Source organism: Camelus bactrianus, chromosome 16, assembly GCF_048773025.1.
Source record: "Camelus bactrianus isolate YW-2024 breed Bactrian camel chromosome 16, ASM4877302v1, whole genome shotgun sequence".
Classification (NCBI taxonomy): Eukaryota; Metazoa; Chordata; class Mammalia; order Artiodactyla; family Camelidae; genus Camelus; species Camelus bactrianus.
Window position 1 is genome coordinate 16172091 of NC_133554.1, and position 24025 is coordinate 16196115.

General features: G+C 53.9%; 1 protein-coding gene across 9 annotated transcripts in view; it reads right to left on the reverse strand.

The window, feature by feature from the left end:
• Positions 1-24025, reverse strand: part of MSI2 (musashi RNA binding protein 2) — a 379830-nt gene that overhangs the window by 16241 nt on the left and 339564 nt on the right. For 6 of the 9 annotated variants that reach the window (XM_074342751.1, XM_074342746.1, XM_074342745.1 and 3 more), the window contains one exon: positions 14095-14157. In XM_074342751.1, coding sequence (XP_074198852.1) covers positions 14095-14157 — 63 coding nt within the window. Of the gene's footprint in view, positions 1-10512; positions 10563-14094; positions 14158-23283; positions 24022-24025 lie in introns of those variants that run through there. The other 3 variants (XR_012499468.1, XM_074342750.1, XM_074342752.1) reach the window with 2 other exon arrangements.

Consider the following 24025-nt stretch of genomic DNA (forward strand, 5'->3'; position numbering starts at 1 on the left):
GGCCGTGACCTGAGTCCCCGGTGCCTGCGGGCGCCTGCTGTCCCAGTGTGAACTGTCCGCCAGGCTGCAACAGCCTCCCCCAGGAAGGGACCCCAGCGGCTGCCCGAGCTCAGGGCGCAAGTCAGAAGGCGAGGTGGAGACCCTGCTCCCTCTGGGATGTGAACGAGCGTTTCAACAGCACCTCAGCCCTGAGCCTCTGACGTGTTTGGGAAAATGAGGGGAAGTCAACCAGGACATGAATGTTTACAGTCTGGCTGAAGCAGGCAGTGTTTTAACACTCACATCCTGCTGCCTTTTCCCTAAATTCACTGGTTTCAGACTCCAGGCTAGAACTTGAAAGGAGCAGCAGATGGGGAGACCCACCAGAAACCCCCGGCACCCAGGCAGGAAATGCTGCTCTGAGCCGACCAGCAGCTGCATGTGGCCCTGGGAAGGTGGGCTGCTGCCCCCAACACTACTCGGCTGGGCAAGGGCGGGAGGGGCTGTCACGGGCGATGCCAGAGCTCCCCATCCCAGCCCTCCCTGACCTGAACATCAAAGGAAATGGAGATGGGGGCATGGTGCCCAGGAACGACTCCCTCTCTCTCTGGAACAGCTCCGCTGCTCTAAGCGTCTCCTAGTTTAATCCAGAGAACGTGCCTTGCTATATTTTGATCTGGTAACTCACTTCGTCTAGGGCACACCCATCTCTTTATCTTTTCAAAAAAGAAACCAGTTTGGCTTTTGCTCGCGTGTCCCCAGGCGCCCTCCGTGCTGCTGCGCTCAGTTATTCCCACCTTGCCTGCCCCGGGCCAGAGGGCTCGGGGCCTTGCTGGTGTCTTGTAAGTGACTCCTCGCACTGCAGCCCCAGCATCCGTTTCCTGCACTACATACTATTGTTAAAAGAAAACACTATGAAGTCCAAGGCCAGAACGACACCCTTGTAATATTATTCTTGGCCACCATGAAAAGCTCAGTGTGGCTTCTCAGGATGCTGGGCTGGAAAGAGAACTAAGATTCACTGAGCACCTGCTGTGTGCCAGGCACATCTGTGGGTGCTCAACACCACCTTGTTTGCACTCCTAACAACTTGTAAGATGCGCTTCATTACCCTGGGGTTACAGACAAGGAAACCAAGGGTTGGAACAGTTGAGGGGCCGTGTCCAGCGTCTAAGATCGACTGCACCCGGCTCTCACTCGGACTTCAGGGCAACTCCCGGCTGCTGTTTAAACAGAATCACGCTGTCCATGTGTCCTTCCTTGCCCTATAGTTTGACACCGTTTCTTCTGTTTATTTGGATCTTTCTTTGTCTCAGAGAGGGTGCAAAAAATCAAGGACAAGAAATCAAACCTCCAGTGTTGGAGTGCCAGCCTCCGGAGACATGGGCTCTGTTGCCCTTTCCAAACTGGCAGCTCCCTGGTAGTGGAGGTGTCTCCTCCATCAGACTGCGGGCTCCCTGAGGTCGGGCCATGCCCGTCACAAAAGATAGGCGACAGCTTCTCTCCTGAGGACTAGACCTCCCTCCTCTGTGCCACATCCCAGAATAAGCCTGGGCACCAAGCAGGCACACAGTATTGCTGGGGTCAGGGTGATGTGGTGAGGGCACTGCCAGAGAGAAAGGAAGCCTTCCTATGGGCCCCAGAAAGGGCAACGAGAGGGCTGGTTTCAGTCCCAAAAGACCGGTCCAGTCCGCTGAGGGCCATCCTGTCGGGAGCTGGCATGCCCTAGCACCATCAGTATTTACTGCCTGATCCTATTTCACAGAAACTCACTGTTTGGGGCTCCAGCAGCCAGGGGGTGGGGTGGGGAGGATGCCCAAGGGGCAGCCCCTTGAGGACCTGTACAAAAGACTTTCCGCTTGAGCAGGCCGTCTTTAATAATTATAAAGGCACAGGAGTTTAATCCATTTTTGATGTAAGCGCTAATAGCTCTGTGTCCTTCAAGTTCAAAGCAGGCGCATACATGTCACTAATTAGCCAAGCACGGCGCCATTCAGCTTCCTCTCATGTTTCTAATTAGGTCTTTAATAACAAACAAACTCCGACCTTACCAAAAGGCCCCCATTCATCAGACAGCCAAGGAGGGTGGCTGCTTCCCTGTTTATGGTTGCTCTGGGCCTCTGGTCCTATGTGTACATGCCCTTAATCTCAGCCAGGCCTGGCCTGTCCCCGGGGGAAGCAGGAGATCCATCTATGAAGACAAAACCCCCTTCTGCCTGTCCTGGAAGGGTGGAATTCCTGGCCCTGCTGGGAGGAGGACCAGTGGTGGGCAGGAGAGCCCTGGGCTCCAAGGCTGCAGACTAATGATCCCAGACCAGCTCTCCTGCTTGTTAAAGGAGGCTGGGGCGAGCTGCCTGGCTTGCCTCTGTTTATCTGTTTCTGAGGTACGGATGCTGGTGACAAAGTCACAGAGATGTTGTGAAGCCCTGTATCTGGCAAGAACCTGGTGGTATTTGAGTCCATGGTTACACAGTGGACTTGCCTGGGGAGCTTAAGTACCACCGAGGCCTGGCCACACCCCGGTAGGTTCTGATGTGACGGATCTACAGTGTTGCCTGGACACTAGGAATTTTAAGAACGCCTCAGGTGATTCTAACATGCAGCTAAATTCAAGAACCACCGAGTTCACGTCAGTTCCAGAGCTTACCAACAGACAACAGCTATTAACAGGTCCACCTTTGTTAATGAAAACCATCCAGAGCACCAAACTCTAAAGGGTTAATCAACCACACCCACGGATGGAAATTTGACTACAGAGCATTTTTTTTTTAGTGATACACAATTCTGGGAATATTTCTATCCCTCTCATTGCCTTCACACATGAAAAAAAAAATGGCGTGAATGACTTTTCAGATGCATCCCTACCAAGCTGCCTCATCACTTGCCCTGGCTTTCCCTCCAGTCCCTCCTCCCAGATCTTAAGGCACTTTCACTGTCACCCCTTTTGCTCCCAATGATTGGAAAGAGCAGCAATACAGAGCTAGAGCTGAATAGTCCCCAAGAACCCAACAGTCTGAAATCCTTTGCCCCCAGATCAACCAGCCTGTTGCCAGCAGAAGCCAGACTGGAACGAAGTCTTCCTATTCACTGCTCTTCCATCTATGTTCTTATCCGTTTTTTTTTTTTTTTTTAAAGCCTCTTATCATCCTTATCTGATTAATCCACAAGGCAACTCATCCGTTAGGAAGAGAAAGGGATATAAGGGATGCCTTATATCAACCCTTGAACAACCATGTAACCTTCTAGCAAGTCATTTGCAAGACTGATTTATTTCTCTTCAAGCCAGGTGGGAGGGGAGACATTGAAATCTCAGGGGCTATCTCAGTGGAAAGTTTATAGAGGCTGCTTTATGCACGGAGCTGAACAATCTAGACCCAGAAAAGTCAGTGAGGCCAAGGATACATAGCAAAACTGGGTGAGGGGTTTCCTCCAACACAGGTTCGTGTTTCCTGGCTTTGCTGCTGTGTTTGTGGTCTTTTCTCTGGAGGCTGAGTTGACCCTGCTAGCATCTGTGCCTGACGGACCCCCTGATTCCAGGGCTTCCTGGGTCCCGTGTGTCGGTGAGGCTGAGCCTCTCCTCTTTCCCACAAGGCCAGGAAAACTAACCCTCTGCAGGTTACAGTCAGAAATAACTTTCAGAAAGAGTGGGGAAAGTGGGGCCTGGCAGCCTTTGCCTCCCACAGTGGGTTCTACCACAGGCACACAGGTTTGCACTAATTGTTTACCGCAGACCTGGACAGACCATTTTATTAATATTGATAAGTAACTAGGAACAAAGGGCCCCTTTATTTTTAGCTTTCTCTAATTGCGCAGTAATTACTCATCTACAAAACAAATGAACCCCTGCTCGCTGTTGCTATGGTACTAGGAGCTCAGCCTCCCTGCAGGGCGATTGGCCGAGGAACCCGCTGCTCCCGCCTCCGGCCCCTCCCCTCCCAGCCATTGGCTTAAAGCAAAGCCCCAGCAACTGGGCGGCCAATCCCCTCCCAGCTCTAGGGCTGGGCTGGGCTTCCCAGCGACCTTCCAGATTCAGTCCTCACAGCTTGCAGGAAGGCATGTTGACTCATCCCTACGGAGAAGTCTGTCTTGCCCAAAGAGGCCCTCCCCTGCTGCATCGCCTAGTTTCCTTCAGGCAGTGGCTAACTTCCTTCAGTTCTGTTTTAGCTAAAGGCTCCTTTCAAATAATTATCTTCAGGCTGTCTCACTCTCACCCGACCACACCTCCTCTGGGCCTCCGTTGTGTGCCTTTGGATTAAAGGATGCAGGGACCAGAAGCCAGATCAGAAATGTCAGGCAAAGCCGGACAGAACCATGAGGTTAAGTCTGCAACAGCAGAAGCAGATGCAAAAAATACAGAAAATGCCTCTTGTGGCCTCCTGTAAATGATTTTGGGTTCTCTCCTCCCCCAAGGAGACGGAGAATTGAGTTGACGGCAGTGGCAGGTTTTTGTTGAGGGTATGTTTCAAAGACGGCAGGACTGGAAGGATGCAGCATCTGCTGACAGTGGTTGAGAGCTCAGGCCTGATGAGACAGATCTAGGCTCAAATCCTGTCCCTACGACAAGCTATCTAAGCCACAGTTTTTAAATCTTAAAAATGGGAATGGGAATCACAGCGTCCATTTCATAGTGCTATGAGAATTAAATGGGATCAGGCAGGTGGACTCGGCACAATACGTGGCTCACTCATAATACATGTGAGTTATTAACATATTACTATAACCATTATTTTATTAAAATTGGCTAAGAGGTGTCTTAGCATTTTATCAACCACTTGCAAGATATCCTTCCCTTAAGGGACCTCCCAGGTGGGTGTGAATTTTGAGATGCTGGCTGGAACCCTCCTATCCATGCCATAGAATAGATTTTGTGGTGGCTCATCCTGACAGATCTAATTCCAACAGCCAATCAAAGCTGTTCAAAAGCATCATTCACCCACCTCCTGTTGTGCAGGATCCCAGGATGGAAAGGGGAGACCTTTTTTATTTATTAATGAGCATCCAGGAACAAAGGGTCCCTTTGTTTTCTGTTTTCTCTAATTGCATGGTAAATACCCATCTATACTAAGAACAGGAAGATTGATGGTTTCTATTGTTGGAGAAGGCAGGCACCCCTCTGAGATACATGAAAAACACCATCCAAAGACTCAACATCCTGCCCTTCATTCAGGAGAACTCACCAAACAGGAAGAGGACTGAGGACACAAGATGCACAAATACAGAAGAGCCAGAGCAAAGGAGGGGGCACCCCAGGGAGGGTTAATCAGGTATGGCTTCCCTGATGGCCTGAGCCAGATTTGAATGCAGGGAGCAAAGTCAAGGACAGAGGGAAATGGACTGGCAGGAAGGATGGATGAGGGCAGTGGCTGCCGAGGGCACAGGAATGGGAACCAATAGCCCCAAGCAGGGAATGGATAACAACTTGCTGGCAGAAGCAAAGGAGAATCACTGGAAACTAAGGTGGACTCTCCCTTATATGGAATGCCCTCCAGGGTCTGTCCTGCTCCCCTCCCCTTGCTCCAGGTCACAAACCCAGCCCCAGCCCCAGGGATTAGGGGTCAGGCTGTTCTCTGTGGGGCCACTGCCAGGTTGATCTTCCTTCGTTGGTTCCAACCTTATGAAGCTCCACTGCCATAAAGAATATGAACCTCCCTCTCCCACCAACATGACTGTATCAATGTGGCTTTCAAAGTCTCCCTCTCCCAGAATCTAGCCTGTCTCTACCTCTTCAAGCTTATACCCTCATTGCCCACTAGACAGCTTCCACTGTCCCCCAACCAGCATGACGTTGAGCCCAGAGTTCATCAGCTAATGGGTAAGAGCAAATGGCCCAGAGCATCTCTTACTGGGCAGCTGTATATGAACATTTATGGAGTGTTTACAATTTCACGGTTTGTCACTTGTCCTTATGCCTTCCGTCTCGTCTCCCTAATCCACCCTGCTGTCAGGCTTGTCTAACATAGACATCTGATGTCACTTCTTGGTTTCTAGTCTCTTTGAGGCTCCCAGGTGCCTGGGTGAATCTGGGCTCTTCAGCTCTGGCTCCACCCAGCTCTCTAGCGTGTTGTCACCCCCACCCCCTGCCTGCCTTGCATTTTATTTCCTAGCCAGAGTGAACCTTCTGTCTGCAGGGCTTCAGAGTCACTCTGCTGTTCTGGTGTCTTTGCATAAGCTGTTCCCCCTGGCTCCCTGGGGAGCTCCTATTTGTCCTGTAGAATTATAAACACTCACTCCCCTGTGAAATCTTCCTTGACTTCCCCGAAAAGCTAATCACTTCCTCCTCTGTACTCCTTCTTCACTGGGCTTAGGCATCACATTGTAAGTACAGGTTAGTCTCCAAGCCAGGCTGGGGGAGCCTCCAGGGCAGGGACTGTGTTCTGTATCCTCTACGAGCTTCCCGGGCTGCGGTGGGCAGCACTGCTCGTCTACCCAGCATCATTCTCTCCCCTCACCCTTTGATCAGCACCCAGGTCTTCCTTTGGAAGTCCATCCTTCTTCCCCTGTGTAAGAGTTCTTCAGTTTAGAGGAGATGGATCCCACCCTCAGCGACCTTGGCCTTAGCCAAGAAGCACAAAGTTCTGGACTTCTGCTAGAATTCGGGACCACCTGACGCCCCCTCTTGTTCTAGACAGGGTAGTATGAAGCAGGAACCTGTTGCAGCCATTTTGCCATCACAGGAAACCAACGGAAAGACAATACTGAAACAAGAAAGAGGGCAAAGCTAGGAGAACCGCAGAAAAAGAGGCCTGAACAGTCTGCACACGAAGCTCAGCTTCCAGGATGCCAGCCAGTAAATCCCTTCTAATATTTAACCATGCTGTGCTGGGTTTCCTGATACAGTCCAAAACACCTTGATTTCAGGCCGACGGCAGTGTCTGCCACCTATATTAATAATTAGTGTTGTTAAACACTTAATAAATATCTGCCCATTTGAACTCCATGGCAGATGTGCCCTGGGCCTGGTTCTGAAATCTACATCTGAAAGGCTGGACTGCGAGGTGGCGGCGCATGAGACTTCAGAGGACACAGAGCTGGCAGCCAAGGCTGCTGGGCTTTCCCAGGACACGCCGCGTCCCCGCAAGTGCAGGGCGTCCGGGCGGCAGGTGAGTTCTTTATGAACAAACATGATTTCTCCACAGAGTCACTTAAAGGTGGCCAGAGACCTGGGTTCCAGTTCAGGGCCCTTACTCAAAGCCTCGCCCCAGGCAACCAGCTGGGTGACCTTGGATAAGTCACGTCACCATTCTGCAGCAGCCCAGCTTTCTTGTAAAAACAAACATGTAAAAGCAAGCCAAACACTTCTGCCTTCCTGCCTGTCTCATGGGGTAGCTGCAGTCACAGACACGGCACTCTAAGCTCTGCAGAAACACAAGGAGCCGTGATGTGCTCAGGCATGTGCCCCTTTGACGATTCTCACCAACGCGTGGGTTCACTGACTTTCCAGGCTCCCCAGACCCTGCAGTGCCCCCACCCAGCCCAGGGTGCAAGGAGGGGGTCCCTTTGCCCCTCTCTGTTGGGCTCGACACGCTCTCACAGAGCGCCCAAGGGCACCACTTTTCCCACCCCTCCTCCACACAGCCAGGCTTGGGCTCCAGAGCCAGCCTGAGGGAGGGCCAACCAGCTCAGGGGGCGGGCACGACGCTTCACCCACTGAAAATAATGCCCCTGATTTAGAAGACCATTAACATTCTCCCACTCCATTCACTTTAGGATTAACTTATACTTAGGTCTGGGCTTCGTGGCTAGTCACTAATTGCACCAGAGTTGATTTATCAAGTGTATAGTATTTCTATTACAAAATTATTGATTAGAGCTGATGTATTTTATCCTCAACAGAGTTGGTCCGAAAGCCCTTGGAAAATGAATGAAGCTGAGGTCAGAGGCGGGTAGCTCTGCACATTATTATAAATTCCCTGGGGTTACTGAAATCCAACGCTGGGCTCTGTAGGGAAAGTCCTGGTTCTCCCAGAAATGAGGATTTTAATGACAAACTGAGAAAAAGGGTGCCCTTATCTAGAGTACAAAGCAGTAACTGGGAGATATACGTTCAGGGAAGGTCTTTCGGGGAAGTCTGGTTGTAGCAGCTGGTCCTAATGTCACAGACTTGCTCTCCCTCTGGGCTACTGCGCTGGCTCCATCCCAGAGGGTGTCCCCATGACCCTACCCACAGATGGGCCATCCTGGGGTCACAGCCCCCCGAGGATGTGCTGCTGGCACAAAGGAGGCTGCGTGAGAAAGAAGAGATGCCTGCACTGCAGTCCTGTTCCCAGACATCAGCTCCTGCTGATGGAGGCGCAGGACATCCATCTTCAGAAATAAAGGCAGCACAGTGAACCATTTTCCTTTTCACAATGAAGCTGAAAGTGCCAGAAACCAGGCACTGTGGGAAGCAGGGGCTTTCAAGGGGAGGGCTCTAGATTCTCGCCCACTGAGGGCAACAAGTGCTGCCTGTCTTTGGCACAGCACAGACCTTCAATACTCTCTTGTTGAAAACAACGCCTGGGAACCCGGAGGCTAATGCCACAGTCGGTGCAAACAGTGCCCCAATCTCCCCAGCGGCCGGAGGAGTGTGTGGACACCCTCAGTCCCGAACACGTATAAGGCGAAGGACTGCACTGGGGATGTGGAAAATATCCTGAGATAAAAGCAAGGGAGGCCTGAGAGCTACTCTCCCCACCCAGGTGCTTATTTTATTAACTTATTTCTTCTATCCTTGGACTTGAATTTTTCTCTTGTTCATCTTACCTACTTAGGCTGTCCAGCTACAGGGCAGCAAAGCCATTTTCCTAGCAGAGCCAGACCTAGGATTTAGGTCAGTGGAGGGTGGGGCGGAGGGTTCTGCTGTCCCCGCCGCTGTCCCCGCCACTGTCCCCATCCTCTTCTCCTGCTCCCCAGCCCGGGTCAGTCTGCGGCTCCAGCAGCCCTGAAGCCTGACAGTTTGGGACATTTCCCTCAGTTCTGACCACTCCTACCCCATGAAGTCCGGGCCAGAAGGACGGCTCCTCCCCGCGCTCCCTTCCTGAGCCTCGGGGCCCTCGTTCTGCCTGCTGGCTGACTGGCCTGTGCAGTTCAACCCTGCTTCACCCCGACTGGGCCACTGTCCCCAGGGCTGCCATCTTGCAGTTGCTTCACACTCTTCTGGGGACTTCTCAGGCTCTGTGACTTCCTGGGCTTCTGTCTCCCCTGATGATAGATAACTTGCACCCTTGCAGGTTCAGAGCCCGCCTGTGTCCTCCTGAAGCACTAGCTCAGAGCCACCAACCAGCCCGGCTTTAGGCGCAGGTCCAAGGTGGCCACTCCCCCTCCACTTCCATCAACTGACAACAGTTAGGGACATCTCCAAAAGCTCGAAGAGACCTCTGCACTGCCTTATGACTTGTCACCACAAATGGAGGTGACCCAGTGCGTCCAGAGATGACTGATGCACATGCCCTGAGCCGAGGGCAGGGGCTGCAGGGCTGGGAAGTCTTCCTGGGGACACAGAGGCAAACCCTGGCCGCTGCTTTGGACATGACAGGCTCCCTCCCCTCCCCGCTCCTCCTCATGAAGCTGTGCCAATAATCTCCAGACCAGGAATGTCACTGCTCTCACCCCACTTGCCCCGACCCCTTCTCCCTTTACCTTCACCAAGTGCAAGGACAAACGGCGACCTTCACTAGGACTAAATGCATTCCCTGTCTGCAGACCAAGGATCTCAAGATCTTAACCCTTTTCCCTACCGTATTTCATTTCCCCTCCGACCATGCAGAGAGGGCTACCACCTAGACCTGTCTCCTTGAAGGGCTGGATGTGAACGGGTGAAGGACTCAAGGAGGAGCGGGCTTGGAGGAGCCTTGCTGCTAGGCCCTAAGAAACAGGAGAAGACCTGCTCTGTTTTGAGAACCACATGAGGGGAGACAAGAACAAGGAAGAGCACGAAACTCCTTCCAACCCTGGTTCCACTTTCTTTCGCTCGAGTTGGGCACTGTCCGGAGAGAGCTCAGTTGGGAAGGCTTGAGCTGAGGGTGGTGACCCAGTTCTGGACTGGGGGAGCAGGGAGTGTGAGGGAGGTGGTGGTGGCTGATGGCGAGAACATGGATCCAAGCCCCCTTGGCAACACAGAAAATATGGAGTCCCTTCTCTTCCTGGCTCCCCACACTATCCTCCAGACGGTCGTGCTGTGCCGAGCCGCCCGAGACAAACCCTGTAATATCAACTCAACAATGCACGTTCCACATCTACGGCTACAGCTACCAGTACGTCTACTACAGTGCATGCATTTGTTTCAGTCCCACAGATACAGACAGTCTAAGAACAGGCAGGGGGTGTGAAATGTTTTACTGGACAACAGGTGTTTTGGAGTTGTAACTAATTAAAAAAAAAACAAAAAAAAAACCAAAATCGAAAACAAAAGTGTACAAAAAAAAAGACATTTCTGGAGAGCTGGATATGAGTTTGTTTCTTGAACTGTTTCATCTGAACAAGCAAAAACATGCAAACCAGCTGGTACTAACAGGAAGCTGGACACTGAGAGAGGATTAATAGGTGTGGACAAACCTTCCCGCTGAGCGTGCTCAGAAGAGTGTTTGAGAGGAGGTGTGCAGATCCTAGTGTAAGAGAGGCGGGAAAGTATGCCTCAGAGACACTCTCACCGCAGCCCCAACCAAGCAAGAGAAAAGACAACAGAAACGTGACTCTCACACTCACCACCACCGTCAGGAGCTCATGTCACTAGATGGGAACAAAGCTGGCAAGTGTAAAGTACAGTAAGGGGTCCTGGCTGGGCCGGAGCTGGGCCGGGGCTGGGCCGGGGATGGGCTGGGGCCGGGGATGGGCCGGGGCCGGAAGCTCTAAGACTGATACACCCATGATGCCACCCAGAAATCAAACAGCCTGGAAATCCGAACCATCTCCCTCCCCTGTTGGTGGGGGGGAGTCATTTGCCAAACTGGATTTAGGTTTAGGCGGGACATGATGGGGCCACTGGAACTGAATGAATACGATCAAAATAAACAAACAAAGTCTCGACTGAGCACAAGAAAAGATGATGTTTCAAACTTCCAGGTGAAGGTAAAAGAAAAGTGACACTGATAGTGAAGTCATCTAGGAGTCGCTGGGACATCCCCTGGGGGTCACCTGAGCCCCCTCACCTCAGGTCCGGGTTGAGTTGGGAGCAGGGAGGTGGGCTGGTCCACAGGAGTCGGCCGAGGTGACCCGGGGACCTCTGACCCTGACCCCAGAGCCCTGACGGTGCTGTTGCCAACCTGAGCGAAGTCAAAGCTGCTTCCCACCCCAGCCTCGGCAGGGGCTTCCGCTCAGGAAGCTCCCTCAGCATGTCCTAATGAGGGAGGGAAAAACCACACAAAACTGGGAAGCTAGGCAAAAATGGAAGTGAGAAGAGGGCCTCCCATAGGACGCCTGAGCCCCAAACCAAGCCCGAGAGCCCCTGGGGAGCAGAGGCCCCATGTCCCACAGTTCACAGTCTGCTGCCAGGTTCATCAGGGGGCCGAGCTCAAGGGCGGTACGCCGCAGACTCCCTGAACCAGCTCCCCGCTAGGAGAGAATGCAGTTGAACTTGTGATACCCTCCAGCAGCCCAGGCTGCTTGCTCTGGGGTGGGGGGTCAGGGGGAAGGGGCTGAAGGGTCATCCCCCTCCCCTGGGGAGCAGCTGGGATGGGTGGGGCAGGGCTGCAGGAGCGGCTGAAGGTAGAGCCCGGCATTAGCCCTCAGTGAACCCCCGCTGGCCTGGGCTTACTCACCCAAGTAAGTCTGGGCAGCCCCTCACATACATGCCAAAATGCCACCCAGGGGCCACTGGGACAGGTAAATAACTGCCCAACCTGCCAGACTTGGGGTCCAGATCATTTTCTAGAAGGAGGGAGGGAGACAGAGAGGGAATAGTCCTTATAGGCCAAAATGCACTAAGAGAAAGACAGGCAGAGATCACTTTTCCCCAGCCTTGTAACCCTGTCCAGGTCCAAAGCAGGTGGGGTGGGTGGTGGCCAGGCTACCCTGTCTACATGTGGGCAGGTGTCATCCAGCCAGGGCGGTGTTCTGACTTTGGCAGGCACAGCCGGGTCACCGGCCTCCAGCCCACCCAGGCAGCACTGTGGGGTGCCCTGTAGCTTCCCAGCCAAGCCCGCACCTGGGGTGGGCACCTCAAGGTTGAGGATTTACTCCTTGCATTAACCCAGGCTGCTGTGGGCAGGGGGTCTGGGAGCACACTCCTGAACAGAATTCACTAACAGTGCAGTGATGAGCATGGCTGACCTAGAACGGCCTGTGGGAGACTTCTCTCACGATGGAAATGGCTACAAATAAAACACCACTGATCCTGAAAAAAAAAAAGCGTGGTTGGAGATGGCTCTGACCCTTGGGGTTAGGAGTTAGAGGGGATGGTGGGACTCCCGCCTGGCTCTGGGGGGTCTGTGAGAGGGTGGCGGTGGCCGAAGTGGGGCACAGACCCTGGGGAGACCATTCAGACTCACAAAGAACCCCATGCTGCCCTTTAAACTTGCCATGAAGTCAAGGAGAATGGGGGTGGGGAGAAAGGCAGGGTTAATTTCGGGTTAAAGTTTAGTTTCATAATCCAAGTTACAGTAAGAAAGAAACTGAACGGAAAAAACAACAACCAACAACACTCAAAAATCTCAAGAGTTTTCTTTCTGTCATCCCCCCTCCAGGCACAGGTAGGACAGAGGCTCATTTGGACTGATACCAAAAAGCGCTCGAGTTAAAAAACCAAACGGAACAGGGAGACACGAGGCAGCTGTGCAACCTGCCCCCAGGGCAGGGGGACCAAGGGACACTGGCCAGAGGGCCGGTGGGGCCTTGGGAGGTGGGCTGGGGCAGGCAGAGGCTGAGGAAAGGCACCCGGCGCTCCGGCCCCCCCAGCTCTCTGGCTAACTGGCCCTCAGCAACCCCTGAGAATCCCCTGGCCCCTCCAAACAATCCCCCAGTGGGTGACTCAGGGGAGTGGGTCCTTTGTAGCTCGAGGCAGTGCCAGTTTGCATGGAACGGATTTTTACTGATGTTTCTAAAGGGCCTCACTGTGCCAGTCTCTTACCACCGAGGGTGGGGGGCTTTTTGGCATTTGCCCTTTGGACTTTTAATGTCCCACTTCCTGGACCCTCATCAGCACCTCCCTTCCCTGACCCTCCTCTTGCTGTAGCCCTGTTACATCAAGCTAAGGCTTCCCTGGGTGCTCCAGCACCCTGGCTGCGGGGTGTTGGGGGAGAGCTGCAAACCAGGGCTCCTGGGTTTAGGAGGACTAGGTCCCTCAGTGGCCGGGGTGGGTCAGGGGAGGTCAGGAGGCCTCCCTGGTGGCCCAGCACACAGCGGAAGCCCTGCTTGCTTAGGAAGGCAGAGAGCACTGGGGGGAGATGGACAACAGCCCGGGTCCAGCCTGACTCCACAGTGCCGCTGGGAAAAGGTTCCCACCTCGCCCCAGGAGGTCCAGTCCCCCTAAAGGGTTGGATTTGGAGACCACAGGACCGGGACCACCTCATGGGAGGGAGAGCCCCGATTCCCTTGGCAGCTGGAATCCAGGAGCTCTCTGGTATCTGCTAAGAAGAGTGTCTGGGATGCCGAGGGGGCTTCGCGAAGAGCAGCTCTGCTCCCTGGGGTCAGGGGCGGCCCTATGTCTGACCCTCGGGGACTTGGGGGTTAGCCGCAGCAGCAAGCCACCTGGTGAGGGCAGCAGGGCCGAGAGGGCAGGCTGCTCCAATGCCAGGAACACATGGATGGGCTCTGAGCTTCCCTTCACGACCTAGAACTTCTCTGGCTGGGTCAGAGATGCAAGGCAGGGGGCCGTGTGAACCAGCAGAAGCCAGGGAGGGAAAGGACCACGGGTGCCCTGAAGCCAGCTGTCAGGTGAAGGGGCTGTCCAGAGTCAGAAAGAAACTCCTTTTCCTTTTTTCAGTGAGAGAATAATCCTCTACCTTTGGTTTGCAGTCCCGTGGCTGAGCCCTGCGGGGGACTGCCCTGGGTGGCAGGGCCCGGCCCGCGCTTCCCTGCCCCCACCCTCCGGGCTGTGGTGAGAGGAGTGGACAGACGCAGCCACACAGATCCAACAGGGCCTTTACCTTCCCCTGCACACTGGGCATGCCTGGGAGCCGCCTGTCCCGTACACCTTCCTACCTGAGCCTCTTGCCGCCGCCACCGCCGCCGCTGCCACTGGTCCGTAAGCTGCTGCCGGGAAGCCTGGCGGAGAGAGAGGAGCTGGGTGAAGGAGGGTCCCGGGAGCCAGCCACATCGCACCGGCCGCGCTCCCCATCCCCAACACAGAAGACAGGAGTGGGAAGGGAGGTCCACGGGTCGGCTTTTAGGAGGGACACAGGTCAGGGGCTCTCAGGCTTCTGGAAGGCACAGCGTCTTTAGGTGCGTTTGAGTCTCACACGCCTGTCACCCTAGAAACTGGTTCTGGAAGGCACACCGAAATAATGGAAGATTAGGAGGAACATCTCTTGAGAGCGGGGCGAGCTCCCGGCTGGCCCTTTGTGGGCACCTGGCGATTCCCCAGGGCTTGTCCAGAGCCTGGGGGCTCCAAGCCTGGCCAGGTCACAGGCAGCCCTGAGCCCCAGGCAGGAGGCCCTTGGATGGCCTCTTGATACAACAGCCGCCTTGGCCAGGAGATGGCTCAAGTCCAGCTGTTCTCCTGAGGCTCTGCAGGTCTGCTCGGCCATCTCGGCTCCAGATCTTCCTGTCAGCAGCGTCACGGCCCCAGGCCTAAGAGCAAACCCTTCTGGGGGTCCAGCTGTGGGAGGAAGTGTGGGGTTTTGGGGACCCCACGGCTCCTGAGGCACATTACAGGGATTTAGATCTGGCTCTTCGGTCTGAGTGCCACCGTCCCAATCAAGCTGGCATGGAAGGGTCTCCCAGGGGCCTTGATCAAGCCCTTGTGCTATCTAACAGTGCACCAGGTGGCAAGGCTGGCCCAGCAATGGGACCAAACGTCAGAAGGACAAGGTGACCCGGTGCGGCTGCAGAGTGTCCAGGTGAAGGAAGAGTCCCCTCCCCTGGGCTTCTCTCGGTCACTAGCATGTGCACACACAGTCACGCCCCAGGAGACACACACAGCCATGCTCCCCCAGACGTGAACAAACCCCCTCTGCCTTCCAGGCAGACACCTGGCAACCTGATCCCAAGACCAATTTCCAGTGACCGTGGTTTTAAATGATGTGCCAGAAGCCAGCAGCAAACCAACAGCCCCCCAGAGGGGCTCAGCCTTGGCCACTGAGCCTTCCAAACACAAGAACTGCTACAGGACGAGGGTGTGGAACATGCACCTTGGAGAGTGGGGAGCAGGGGAGGATAGAAAGGAGAGAGAGAGAGAGCCGTCCCCCAAACACAGCAAACTAGAAGCCCACTAAACTCTAAGACTATCGTCCTAGCTACATGGAACTACTGGGGAGAAACGAAGTGCAACAGGGAACAGAAGGAGCTATTCTAAAAAACGTCAGGCTAAGCTACTTCAAATGCCAATGAAAAGAGACATACTTGCATTTAAATATGGTAATAGGGCTGTTGAAGGGGGAAAAAGAAAGATCCAGGTGAAATAAATGTACACGGCAATGACCCCTGCCGAGACCGAGGAAGGGACTCCCCCACCGAGTCCTCTCCCCATTTCTTCCAGGCAGATTCTAGATTTCTGAAGATGTGGGTGCCTGCGGAAAGTGCTGAAGGAAAATAAGGAAGAAGTCAAGTTATTTCTCCCCGTCCCGAATGTTTATACCGGGGACCCTGAGGGAGGAGGCAGCGGCAGGCGGGGGTCAGAAGGGAGGTGTTTATTCTTTCGCGCTCTCTCACCTTGCACTCAAAACAGGTTTCATTGGAAGCATGAAAAGGTGGTGGGAAGAGAGAGGGGAAAGAACTGGGGGAGGGGAGTTTAGTGAATTAAAAAGAATTTTAACAAAAGGTCTATTTTCTGGAGTTGAGTGCATTTTGGACAAAAAAGTCCAAGAGAAAGAGGGAGGGGAAAAAAAAAAACCTCATCCAAGAAAGGAAACACATTATCCTTAATCTCAGATAAAGGCTCAGACACTGCTACGGGCTGGAATTTAATCTCAACCATCAAAACGGGGCTAAGCGGGGTGACAGGCGTGAGAAGAGGGGGTGGGGGAGCAAGGGAGGAGAGCCATCCGGCGTGCCCAGGACAGGGGAGGCAGCCCTCACAGCACCGCTCCAGAGACACTGGGCATCTGAGACAGTAAGCACCCCCGTCCCTGCCCCAGCCTGGCCTCCTTGGGCATCTCCTGCGGGGAGGAGACGGCGATGTACCAGTGTCCTGTATATCGGGCTATCTTCCTGACCCACCTGCCTAGCGCCCTGCCATCCCCCTCCTGTCCTGTTAGGCTATCCAGCCTCACTGGTCACCCCAAATGTGTTCTCCAAATGACCTGGCAGATAAACTCTTGATGTTATTTCCAAGGCCAATGGGCTCTCCATGGTGGCGGGGCTTCTTGGGGATGCATGAGCACAGATCCAGGAAAGGGGTGAGTGTGTATGTTGGGGTGCACTGGGGCTGTCAGCGAGGGGCTGTCACAGACCTAAAGCTGTCCCGATGGAGCCCAGCCTGCCTCCAGGACAGCAGGAGGGACCTGAGGACCAGGAGCTCCCAGGGCTGGACCTGGAAGAGCTGGAAGAGCAGGGAGGTTCTGTTCTCAGCATCTCTCCCCAGGCCCTCGGGAGCCAGGGATCACCTGGGACAGGCTCTCTTTCGGGAAACCTCTCCTATTTTATTTTTGAAGGGATGGGGGTCCAGGCAGCCAAGGAGAGAACTGCCCTTGGCAGGGTATTCAAGGGAAGACCTCGGGGAATTAGGCAAGTCTGGCAGGGCTCAGGGCTTCTCACTAGGGCTGAGGCCCACGCCAGCAGTGGCTGAGCCCTTGGTCCATGAGTGCCCATGGCCGCCCTAGCTCCCTCGACTGCCCAGATGACCAGCCCCGCTCTGCAGCTAGGAACATGGAGAGGGGGCTCCTCCTCAACACAGCCTGTCTGGCCAACGCATGAAGAGGGCAATTAGACTTCTCCCTATGAGGCAGGTTAGCCCAACAGCCAAGTGCACAGACACGGAGCCTGTCTGGGTTCAAAGCCTGGCTTGGCCACTTACACCATGCGACTGTAGGCAAGCTGCTTCTTAACCTTTCTGTGCCTTGACGTCCCCATTTGTAAAAGAGATGCCGACAGTCGTCAGGGATTAATATACGCAAGATGTCCGCCAGGAAGGATGCTTAAATGAGTGTCAGCTGTCACTTTGTTGAGGCCATCAGGTCTCTGTCCAGCCATCAGCCTTGCCTTCAAGACAGGACTCTCCTCCATGCAGGGCTACTCCACTTTCTCTGTGGTGGGCCGCATGGTCAGAGGGTCGTACGCACACAAGAGCCCTGAATCCCTACTGGTAACAGTGGTCTGTAATCCTCCGTAACGTCCCAACTTCATGATGTCTTTTCAGTGGGGCTACATTTCCATACCCGATTTAGAACACGTGTTCTGTTCATCTCGATAACAACTGGGCCAAGCTGAGTGGCGTGGCCCTAGGTGCCTAATACCTCCCACTTCTTAGTAATAAATCAGGCAGAAAGGAGAAAAATGTTTTGCTAGTAGGAACCTCAGGGCCTGACAGCTAGCGGCTGCCTAGCTGGGAACTTCCGTCTTAGGAAGGTGGTACACTCCTTCTCCTAGGGAACCTTGCATTCCAGAAGAGGATACCTGGGGAGGGCAGAATGTAGCACTGATGGTGGAATTCCAGGCCCGGGCAGGTGCCACACCTCGTAGGAGCTGTCATTCAGGCCCAAAGATCCAATCTGTCCAGTCTGGAGCACCTCTGCCCCACCAGTGGGATAACAGAAGGATCACGGAGCTTGGCATGGAAGTCCAGTTGCCGGCCCCAGCTGCCCCTGCCTTGCTGTGCAACTTGGGGAATATGTTTCACTTCTCTGGGCCCCGAGTAACCAACTCCTGTCTCCTGCAAGGAGGTTAGGCCAGAGGACTTCTGAAGTCCCTTCCCCTCTGAGCCTGCATGAGACTGTCTTCTTGGTGTCAAGACAGTGACAAACTTAAGTCCCTTTGTCACTGGAAAGCAGTGCCTCTGGGGTTGGCACTATCACACCTCTGGGGTCAGTAACTCATCTAAGTGAAAGCTGTCGCCATCCCACTGACAGTGGATGAGACGTTTCTCTGGCCTTTGTGGAGTTGTGAGACTTCACTACAAATCAGAAGTCATCGGCACTTTTGGTTTTTTTGAGAATTACATGACACCAAATCTACTTTTTTTCTGCTTCTGTGGCACTTACCAGTTTCAGTCTCACCTAAACAGTTATTTTCACGTATGCATTTATTCCTCTTGCTGGGTGGCAAATTCTTCTAGGGCGGGGACTGAGGACCCACTGTGGACCTAGCCCAGAGTCTGCCCTGCAAAAGAGCCTCATGGAGCATCAGCTGACGATGGTCAGGATGCCCTGAGGCGGTGGGTGAGAATCAGGGCTGGGAGGCACGGCTCTGGGGAAACTGCAGCTGAAAGGCAGCGCTGCCCGCGTGTTTAGCTGTCTCTACTCCCGTGACCCTCCACCCCAGGGACCACAAACTCAAATGCCCACAGAAACAGACCAGGAGCATAATTAACCCAGGAGGAGGCACCAGGCTATGGCCAACAAGAGCACCCTGCTCTAATGGACCGATTCCCTACTCCTGGCTGCTCCCTGGACCACCCGGGGAACTTTCACAAATGCTTGAGGCCTGGGTCCCAGCCCTAGAGATACTGATTTCTCTGGTCTGGGGTGCAGCCTGGATGGGGGATCTTTAAACACTCCCCAGGTGATCCCGGTGCACAGCCAAGGGTGAGAAGCTTTGTTTGAAAGGCTTTCAAAAATTTTAAAAACTTAGATCGCGGCACACATCTGCACAGTCTATCACTCCGCTACCCAGTGGAAGGAAACACCCTCCTGAGAATGCAGTGGTCAATCTGATTCTTGTGACTATCCTTCACAGCAGGGGGTCTCTACCCTGGCTGAGGGAGCTTTAACACACAAAGGATCAGGTGGGGCCCGCGACTCCACCTTTTAAAGACCTTCCAGGTGATTCTGAGAACCACCAGAGAGGCACAGAATCCTTGATTTAGAGGAAGCCTTGGGGTGTCCGTGGTTTTTAGTAAACGCTGAAGGGTCCTGCTGTCCTGTCTGCTGCGGGGTTCTAGGTCACCGGCCTCCCATCCTCTCTCCTTCCTGGTAGGAGAAGATGCGGCCTGGGAGTGAATCGCCTGGGATAGGGTTCTGGCTTGGTCACTAGTTAGTTCTGTGACCCTGGATGAGTGAATCCTGAGTTTCCTTATGCTTCCAATAGGGCTGTGATTTTTGGGGGGAATCTTATAAAACACTCATATTGTGCATTAGGATCCCAAATGTCCATTAGGAAAGACAATTTTCCCTAGTTGTGCTTGCTTAAAGCACTCTCCGCCCCCTTTCCAGGCACGCCCTGCAGCTCCCCCACCAGCAATTTCTATGGATGGTTCAGTCTTGGCTTAAACCCAACATCACTTTACTGAATCAAACACTAAAACATCAGCATCCTAAAGAAGAAATTATCACCCAGAATGTAGGAAACATGTCCTAGAAAAGTTCAGAAATGCCACCATCTGTCATTCTGGCTGGCCTAGGACCCTCTGCACCTCCTAGGCAGGACTGCCTGGTGGGACAGGGCTAGTTCTTTTAAGGGCAACCCATAGCTTTGTCATCTGTGCAGAGAAACAGAGTGGAGGCTGCAAGTGGGTGAGGAGGGGAAAGCTGGATGACGCGTTTCTGGAGCGGGAGGACCCGGGGGTGCAGATCAGAACAGAAGGCCTGAAGAGCAGGGGCGATGGGGAACCAAAGGGCACGGTGACATGCTCAAACCGTGAAATTCTGCTGCAAAGGAAACTGGTATATGTTCATTTGGAAAAACAAAAAGCAAACCCCCCTTTAAGTTCCTGGCATTCAGAATAGGAGTCTGATCTCCACACACCATTTCAGGAGCAAACCTGACATTCTCTGAGGACACTCACGGCGTCTTCCCACGGAGACGCCGGACAGAGGCGAGGGCTGCGACCTGCTGCTGGGGCAGGGCTGCTGGAGAGAGTGTGGGCTGGAAAGACTCACCCTCTGCTGGGAAAATGAGTCACTTGGGACCTGGCTAATGTCCCCTGGAGAGGGAGGCAGAGAGGCCAGAGAGAAGGCCAGGCCGCCTGCTGGGAGAAGGGGTGGGGAAGGGGCTGCAGTTCGGACCTGGTCCCCCATCTCCCCGCTTACCTAAGGAAGGTGAGAGGCTCCGGGGTCAGCAGCCCCAAGGGTGTTGGCACCCACAGCGGAGGAACAGCACAAAAACTGCCCTACGTCACTTTTAAATCAATTGCTATTTAGCTTAATTAAAAAAAAAAGTATGTAACTCTAGATGCTTCACTGGGGAGAAAGGCAAGATACAACGGCCACGTGAAACCTCTGTGAGGTTTTATAGTTTGGTTGTCAGAGAGCCTCCATTTGGATAAAAGGGGTTGTGGATGCATGAGAAGAGAAGTCAGGGAGCTGCCTTTAGAAATGACAAGAGAGTTCCCAGAAGACGCAGGCGCAGAGCCAGGGCACCAGGCCAGAAGCGGAGGCTGTGCACACTTGCCTGTAGATTCTTCCAACTCAGGTGCGTAGGGAGCAAAAGAAAGCGCCTGCCATCACGGAGCCCTGAGCCCCACAAGAGGGGTGAGGCCACGCCTACCCCCGCTTTGCCTCTTCTGACCACCTCCTTGGTGACTGCTTCTGCAGCTCGGGAATGGGCTTTGGTCCCAACCCGGCCTGACTCCCAGCTCAGAGTGTGGAATTGAGGGCAGGAGGTGTGCAGAGTTGCCTGGCCTTAGGTGCTGCTTGCTGGGGTCCTGGGCTCTTTTGGGAGGTGGGAAGCAGAAAGCTCTCCCTGGGGACTCTCGCTGGGCATCCTTCTCCAGGGGCCTTCCTACCTTGTGACAGACAGTCAGGGCCCTTGGTCCCCTCGCTCACCTAGAACTTCTGCAGAGATCTACGTCGGAGCCCTTCTAATTCTAGACCAGTTCTCAGCCCCTCATCTGCTCAATAAACACTCACTGAGCACCTGCTCCACGCCAGGCACCGTTCTAAGCACTGCGGACATCGTGGTGAACTAAACACACACATTCCCTGCCTCAGAGCTTCCGGTCACTAGCCCCTGATGGGAAAGGGGGCTCCATCTGTGGGACCAGGCTGCACAGAAACCAGTGCCCTGGGAAGGAGGGGAAACTGGCTAATGAGAAGCAGGACCTCGGGCTGAAGGGGAGCTGTGGCTCACCCGGCCAGGGAGAAGGGGGCCCTGCCTCGGACCCACCGAGCTTGTAGCCGGGCCTCTCAGTGTGCGCTTTGGGGTCTTCTCATAGCTGAGCTCAAGACCTGGCTGTGGCTACAGCACATCCTGCTTGGAGAGGGTCAGAAGACTCAGTCCTATGGGACGATGGAGTGCTTCCAGTGGCCATTCCAACCAGTTCTTTCCTCCAAGACCCAGGAAACAAAAGCAAAGGGAATGGAGGTATTCCCATGGCTATGATCTTGACCTCGCCCTCAAAGGTCTCACCAACTCCATTCAATTCACCAAGCTAGGCTCTGGCACATGTGACCAAGACAGAGATCCCTCAATATTCTTTTCAGTTAGGACCCATCAAGTTGGGGCAAAACCTTGCCTTCCTGAGCCCTAGAGAGTTCTAGCTTTGCTCATCCTTGGTCCAACCATCTGGGGCCTTGGGGACAAGGCAAGGTTTCTCTGCAGTGCTGGCCAGAAGACCAGCATCAGGACTGGCTGACACATTACAAGTGCCTGCACTGGCTCCTGGCCCTCGGAGGACACTTTGTTTGGCATCACTGTCCTTCTAGCAAGAGCGAGAATGGCCACAGGGAGTTCCCTGCGAAGCCATCCTTGCTGCTCTGTGCCAGCAGTCTGTGGTCCTGGATAACCCAGGGACACCTATGTGCCCACAGAACAAACATGAGCCTGTCCGAGCCAAGACCAAGGCACTTCAGACTGCAGTTTCTAAGGGGACATAGCAAACTATTTTGAGAGTTTCTCCTTCCCTCCTGCACCTCTTTTCCCTGCTCACTCATAAAACTGCAGTTTCTGCTTTTGAGCAGGAGGAGCTCTCTCTCCTCTCCCCGGACCCCCGACTCTCTTGTACCTGTCCGTTCCTCCTCCACCCATCCACCCTTTGCACATTCAACACAGAGTTATCAGTATGTGCTGCATCACAGCCCTGCCCAAGATGCCAGGGGCACAGTGGTCCACCAGCAGCGAGACACGCCCCTGCCTTCTAAGGCGCGTGTTAGGAACACACCACTCTCCCACCGACCACCAGTGGGTGTCAGGACAAACCACTGCTCTGACTCTTGGTCTTTCTAGAGCTCACTGTGCAGATAGCTTTTCACACTTCTCCCTGCTCTCAAAATTTCAGATGTCCAACTGGCACTTAAAGAGTCAACATCTGGCATCCTCATAGTCTCTCTTGCCGAGCTGTTTAACTCTTGGGCCTTCCCACTCTGTCTGTTTCCCCCGGCTTCATCCTTTATTGGCCTTTGAGAGGGCTCTGCCCAATTCCAAACACCAGCCCCATAGCACCCACCTCTGAGGACCAGGACAGCAAATGCCGAAGTCTTGAGCACAACAAGACTTGCTGAAAGGCCCCAGGCTCCCCACCTTGGCCCCATCACTAGCTCAGTGAGTAAATGAACATCTGCGATCTCAAGTTCCCTTCCCCGAAAATGCAGACTCCATCACTTTTTGACTTCTGATAGGCTCTCTTAGGTGTTGAATTGGGCACTGATTGGTGGACCATGGGGTGGTCAGGGGGTCTTAGGGTTGACCCTGGGGGGGGGGGCGGTGGGAGGCACTCTAGGGGCTCAAGGTAGCTATTTACCAACCAGTACAGAAATAATGAAAAATTTTCACAGCCATCAGACCCTGCCACTGTACTCCATCCTGAGGTGAAAAGGTGAAGGGTGGAACCTTCTCTGTGCCTTCGTTTCCTTACCTTTACAACAGATGAGATGATGGGAAAATGAACATTACACTGGTGATGGTAACAGCCAAGAAGCCATCTTTCCACACCATCGTCTCGGTGAGCCCTCTCGGCACCCCACCGGGAAGACGTTACTAGCCCCATTTAACAGGTGAAGGACTCGAGGTCCAGAGAGGTTAAAGGAAACAGTGCACAATGTGCTAAAAGCCAGGTGGCAAAAAGCCCACCTCCCACACCCACTGGCTGTGCAACCCAAGACAGGGTACGTAAATCTACCCCCCCCCCCCGTAAGCGCGGTTAACGACCTCCTTGTAGGGCTGCAGTGAAACTCAATGAGATCACAGCGCTGGAGCCCCGTTATCTGGCACTGGGGAAGCTCTCGGTAAGTGGAATCGTAATTTTTATTTCTATTTTTATTATTATTGCCCAAGGTAATAAAAGTAGCGTAGTCTTCCTATTCAAAAATCCTATTAATTCACATGACATTTCACATCCAAAGGGCTTTAACAGATAACATTTATAATTTGCTTGTGAGTGATAAGGGTACATTTTATCTGAAGCGCAAGTTTTAACTTGGGTGGGTCATGTGACGGCAGGAGGCGAGGGGCTCGCAGGGGCTCAGGGAAGGCCTGGCTGGGGTGGCCTGGGACGTGGTGAGCACAGCGGTGGACGTGGATCCTGGAACCCTGCCCTTGGACTTGTTGAGCTCCTCTCAGCTTCTCCAGGAAGGGCCCAGATCCTTCATCTGAGTGGGCTCCTGCTCTTTCTTTGTTCCAACACGCGCCTTATCAGGCAGGGGCATGTCTTGCTGGTGGACCACTGTGTCCCCGGCATCCAGGACAGGGCTGCGAAGCACTAGGTGCTGATAACTCTGTGTTCCAGCATCCCTGGTACACAAAGTGTCTGCCTGTGATTCCCTGGGTCTGCAAAGAGGTGGCATCAGCTTCCCAAGGTCAAAATCTGTGGTCTAGCTGTCCTGGCCCAGGTTATGAGACAGCGTCTGCCCAGATGGGGCCACAGAATCAGCGGAGGCAGGACTGC